General features: G+C 37.6%; 1 protein-coding gene across 1 annotated transcript; it reads right to left on the reverse strand.

Moving 5' to 3' along the window:
• Nucleotides 1–1,505: 1,505 nt before the first annotated feature.
• Nucleotides 1,506–2,919, reverse strand: LOC138871143 (uncharacterized). Its single transcript, XM_070149002.1, has 3 exons — nucleotides 2,155–2,919; nucleotides 1,750–2,040; nucleotides 1,506–1,649 (listed from the first exon to the last, which is right to left on the reverse strand). The coding sequence occupies exons 1-3, from the start codon at nucleotides 2,917–2,919 to the stop codon at nucleotides 1,506–1,508; spliced, it is 1,200 nt and encodes a 399-aa protein (XP_070005103.1).
• Between the last annotated feature and the right edge of the window lie 518 nt (nucleotides 2,920–3,437).

The raw sequence follows: 3,437 nt of genomic DNA on the forward strand, positions 1-3,437 counted from the left end.
CCAGAACACAACCAAAGGAACTATCTATTACTGACAGATATAAAAACAGAGGCCTACCAGGTTCCGGCGGAACCAAAACAGGAGGATTTGACAAATATTCCTTGATCTTATCAAAAGTTTCTTGCCACTCATATGTCCACTTGATAGAGGCATTCTTTTTCAACAACTTGAAAATAGGCTCACATATAGTTGTAAGCTGTGCGATGAACCTACTGATGTAGTTCAACCTCCCAAGTAAACTCATGACTTCTTTTTTATTCTTTGAAGGAGGCAGCTCTTGAATTGTCTTTATCTTAGAGGGATCTAACTCAATGCCTCTTCGACTAACTATATAAGCCAAAAGCTTCCCAAAAGGAACTTCAAATGCACATTTGGCTGGATTGAGTTTGAGATTGTACCTTCGTATCCTTTCAAAGAACTTTTTCAAGTCTTGCACATGATCATCTTGTGTTCTGGACTTAATGATCACATCACCGACATACACTTCAATCTCTTTGTGCATCATGTCATGGAATATGGTAGTCATGGCCCTCATGTAAGTTGCCCCTACATTCTTCAAACCAAATGGCATGACCCTCTAATAATAGGTTCCCGATGGAGTTGTGAAGGAGGTCTTTTTGCATCTTTTTCATCCATCAGAATTTGGTGATATCCGACATAACAATCCACAAAAAAGTGGATCTCATGTTTAGCACAATTGTCAACAAGGATATGAATGTTGGGTAAGGGAAGGTTGTCCTTGGGACTTGCTTTGTTTAAATCCCTATAGTCAACACAAACACTGATTTTCCCATACTTCTTTGGCACTGGCACAACATTTTCTAACCATGTAGTGTATCAGACGACCCTAATTATATTTGCATTTAGTTGCTTCATGATTTCTTCTTTAATCTTATCACTCATGTCTGTCTTAAACTTCCTTTGTTTTTGCTGGATTAGTGGAAAATTAAGATATGTGGGAAGCTTATGGACCACTAAATCGGAACTCAAACTTGGCATGTCATCATACGACCAAACAAATACATTTGTGCACTCGAACAAAACTTGAATTATGTTATATCTTGTCTTTTGTTCAATATGAATGCTTATTTTTGTTTCTCTGGTTTCTTCAGGACTTCCCAGGTTAATTGCCTCAACTTCATTTAAGTTAGGCTTATGCTTATTTTCAAATTGATCCAATTCCCTTTTTATTTCCTTAAGAGCCTCATCTTAATCATACTCAACTTCTTGATTCATTATTTCGAGATTAGACAACTTTTTAAGATTTGGGCATGAATTCTACGTGCATGTCATGTTTTTAAAGCCAACATTAACGAAACTGAAAATGATAAGAAATTAACATAAATTAGGGAAATGAAAATATAGAATTTTACTATGAAACTAGAACTTCATTTCATTGAATTTAAAAGGATATAAGGATTAACATCAAAGCAAAGCAATTAGACTAAAATATCTGCATTACAACCGTTAAAATAATCCAACTACAAGAAAAATAACAAAATAGACTACCAAGACTCCTTCCTGATGGGAAGAGGAGTTGCTTCCCAGTTGTTAAGCGAAGTATCTGGACCAATCAGCTGAATACTTGCACGGCTGGGGCCATCATCATCTTGGACCATATTGATTTCATAGAACATCTCCTTGAGACCCTAGCAAACTTCATCAATGTCATCCAGACTAACATGATTTTGGACTTCTTCAAATTGTGGCTTGACCAAAGAGTAGGCAATGTGAGGGACTGGTTTGGACAAATTCTAACCATTTTTTGCGGGGCTTGGCTCTGTTTATGTCAGTTGATGCTGGTTTAAACCCCAAGCCAAAGGTATCTTTCTTTGTAAACGGAGAAATGGGGTTCACAATTCCCGACAGAGAGGATCCTAATCCTTTTCCTGATTCATAGCCGTTCCTCAACATCGGCGAAGCTACAATCATAGATGTGGCTGAAAGACGAGGATGAAGAATTGGTTTTCCTTCTTCCACTTGGTCCACCTCAATCACCTCAAATGCTTGATATATGATGGATACACAACCTTTCTTGTCCTCAATACATGGAATGGATTGGTCTTTATAGACAGATGAGTCGTCCGCCCCATGAACAATAATTTATTGCCTGTCATACTCGAATTTGACTATTTGATGTAGGATAGATGGTACAGCTCTGGCCATATGGATCCACAACCTTCCTAGAAGAAAATTATAGGAAGTTTTCATATCCAACACTTGAAAGACAATGTTAAAATCAACCGGGCCGATTGTCATGGTGAGTTCGATTTCCGCAATAGTGTCTCTTCTTGAACAATCAAAAGCTTTGATACTGACATTACTAGTTCGAATTCTGTTAGTGTCAATGTTCAGCTGTTGTAGAGTAGAAAGAGGGCATACAACTACATTTGAGCCTCCGTCAATCATGACTACTTTTACGTAATGCTCTTCACATTTGACCATAAGATGCAAAGCTTTATTGTGACCAACACCTTCCTCAAGCAAATTATCATCGCTAAAAGTAATTCTATTTACTTCAAACAATCTTTTAGCCATTTTTAGCTGATTCACCGTTGTCTTTTTTGAGACATATGCTTCGTTTAGAGTTTTGATCAACACACGGCGATGTTCTTCCGAGTGCAAAAGTAGAGATAACAAAGATAGCTGAGCAGGGGTTTTCCTTAGTTGCTCAATGATTGAGTAGTCTTGCATTTTCATCTTCTTAAGGAATTCCTCCGCTTCTTTTTCTGCAATGGGTTCTTTCACTGGCAAGTGACTTTCCCTGGCTTGCTTAGCTTTTCTCAATTCCTCTTGTGAATAGAACCTTCCAGAACGGGTCAAGCCCCCAATTTTATCTGTTTCTTTAACTATCTCTTTTCCTTTATATGTCATGACAGTCTTGTTATAATTCCAGGGAATAACTTTTGTGTTTGTCATTGGGAGTTGTTCAACATATCGGATCACAACTGGCTCTATTATATTTCTCAAACCATTATTCAAAACAATCTTTTGAATGCCCCTAGGTATGTAAAGTTTTGCCCACCCAATTGAATCTCAACCTTTTTTGTGCTTCCAGGGACATAGAGAATTGTTTTTCCAAAACTTTCCAAGTTCGAACTAGAACTCGCACCTTTCACAGTCAACGGTGCCAATTGCGGCAGGCGTACTACCACTTTTGGCTCTTGCCCTATGGTTCCAACAACCATATCTGTCTTGACAGACTGCTTATAATCTCGTTCAACACAAATCATCCCAATAAAATATGTATTATCATGAGCTAGGAGCGGATTGTTTGTGATATTAGGAGTATCCTCATTGTTTGTTACCACAATTGCCTTTGCTTCAATTAAATTTTCAATGGCTTTCTTTAATGTCCAACAATTTTCGGTACTATGACCTTGGGTGTAGAGTGATATTCACATATTGCATTTGAGTCAAAACCTTTTTAATTTGGA

This window comes from Nicotiana sylvestris, chromosome 6 (genome assembly GCF_000393655.2).
Source record: "Nicotiana sylvestris chromosome 6, ASM39365v2, whole genome shotgun sequence".
In the NCBI taxonomy this organism is placed as follows: domain Eukaryota; kingdom Viridiplantae; phylum Streptophyta; class Magnoliopsida; order Solanales; family Solanaceae; genus Nicotiana; species Nicotiana sylvestris.

What these genes read in the sequence shown, in the direction of transcription:
- LOC138871143 (XM_070149002.1), bottom strand. Translation starts at nt 2,919, where the DNA reads ATGACAAACACAAAAGTTATTCCCTGGAATTATAACAAGACTGTCATG. An exon ending in GGATCCATATGGCCAGAGCT is followed by an intron (nt 2,041 to 2,154) that starts GTACCATCTATC and finishes CCATGTATTGAG; the next exon opens with GACAAGAAAGGTTGTGTATC. An exon ending in GCAAAAAATGGTTAGAATTT is followed by an intron (nt 1,650 to 1,749) that starts GTCCAAACCAGT and finishes GAAGTTTGCTAG; the next exon opens with GGTCTCAAGGAGATGTTCTA.